Source organism: Mesitornis unicolor, unplaced genomic scaffold (genome assembly GCF_000695765.1).
Source record: "Mesitornis unicolor isolate BGI_N332 unplaced genomic scaffold, ASM69576v1 scaffold41736, whole genome shotgun sequence".
Classification (NCBI taxonomy): Eukaryota; Metazoa; Chordata; class Aves; order Mesitornithiformes; family Mesitornithidae; genus Mesitornis; species Mesitornis unicolor.
The window spans coordinates 820-2564 of NW_010192516.1; the positions used below are offsets into that span (position 1 = coordinate 820).

The following is a 1745-nucleotide window of genomic DNA, read 5'->3' on the forward strand; positions in this document are numbered from 1 at the left end:
GTTCAGCATCACAGAGCTGATTTAAATGGATTTAATCACGGGAACAAGCTGCCTCTCAGGCTCTGCTCCCTCCCTCAAGAAGCTTCTTTCAAGCAGCCCCAGCTCAGTGTTTCCTTTCCCAATGGGTAATTAGTAACTTTAACTCACTTGTTTCCAGCCCAGCCCCTGGACTCCAACCTCCCAGCAGCCTCGGGAGAACATCTTGGATATTCTCCAGCCCGAAGCGTTACAAATCACAAGTGACAGCACCGAGCACCGCAGGCTTCCCACGCAGCCCCAACGCGTCCCCAACAGCTCCGCGCACCGGTGAAAGCTGGGAAACACCTCCACAACAACACAATCTGCAGAAAACAACCCCGAAACCATCTCCCTTTGCCTGGGAGGGGGCTCGGGACGGCTGTCAAACAGCCCCTTCCTCCTCCCACCACCATCCAGCACAGAGCAGTGGTTCTGCCCTCTCCCCAGCGAGGGCGACGGCCCCGTGGGGCTGCAAAACCCCCGTCCGGATGGGATTTCCTACATCACAGACCCCCTGATCTCGGCGCAGGGCCAACCCCCCAACGTCAGATGCGTTTCCTGCACGTGGCTTTCCTGGTGCTTCACGAAACTCCTCCTGAGCACGAACCTTTTCTGGCAGAGGGGGCACTGGAAAAGCCCCTCTCCCGAATGCCGGCGCTGGTGGTTGAGGAGATAATCCTTCCTCCTGTAGCTTTTGTCGCACTCGGAGCACTTGTAGGGCCTCTCCCCGGTGTGCGTCGTCTGGTGCCTAACGAGCCACGAGTGGCAAACGAAGCTTTTCCCGCAGTCGCTGCAAATGTAGGACTTGCCCCTGCCCTGGCCCTGCTGCTGGCTCGCGGGGCCGCCCCGGGGCCCGAAATGCTGCCTGCACCTCCCGCACGCCTCCGACTTCTCCTGCGGGTGATCCCAGCACGGAGACGAATTCTCCTCGCTTTCCCCAGGCCGCTCCTCTCCGCCGAGGCCGTCGCGGTGCCGAAAGCCGCTCGAATCCGCGAGGTTTTGGCCACCTTGGGCTGGAGCAGCCCCCTGCTGCCCCACGTCTTTCTCCCCCAAGTGCTGTGGGCGAAACGCCCTCTCTCCGAGGCTCCTCTCACCCAAAAACACCTCCCCTTCCCGGCCTCCCACGGGATTTGGCTGCTCCTGCTGGCTGGGGTTCCTCTCGCATTTATTCAAGGCGCACCCCGTCTTTCCGACGCCGTTTTCCTGCCCGCTGAAGAAATCCAAGCGCTCGCCGAAGCCTCGGTCGTAGCGAGTGTCGCCCCCAAGGCCGCTCCCGGGGCCGCTTGTTTCCATCACTTCCGAATGCCAGTGGCTGTCCCACATCACTCCAGGGCTTGGATCCTTGCACAGCTTCTCTCCCGCTGCCTCCGAGTCGCACCCGGTGCCGTCAAAGCCATCGGCCGCAGGGTCCCTCTTTGTGTTTTCATCGGGTGCTGAAACAGAGGTTTCGGAGTCTTTTAATTAAGGGCACCTCTTAGGAGCATCCCTACAAACCTACAGCCGTGCCATGCTAAGGGACAGACTGAAAATGCGCGGTTTTAATGCCGGGAGGGAGAGCAAGCGGCAGCATCCAGCAGAAACAAAATGTTTGGGAAACTAAAAGGTGGTTTTTTCGCAATTGTTTTACGAAATCTGCACCCAGACTCGGCGCTGTCGGTCAGGATTCCTCTCCCTTAAACGCCTCTCCTGCTTTCCTCAAAAAACGTACAGAATTCCCGATAAACCAG

General features: G+C 59.0%; 1 protein-coding gene across 1 annotated transcript; it reads right to left on the reverse strand.

Moving 5' to 3' along the window:
* Nucleotides 1–516: 516 nt before the first annotated feature.
* On the reverse strand, nt 517–1451 carry ZNF774 (zinc finger protein 774; the record flags this gene model as incomplete). Its single annotated transcript, XM_010187117.1, has 1 exon — nt 517–1451. A coding segment is annotated over one exon (935 nt), but the record flags the coding sequence as incomplete, so codon positions are not given.
* Between the last annotated feature and the right edge of the window lie 294 nt (nt 1452–1745).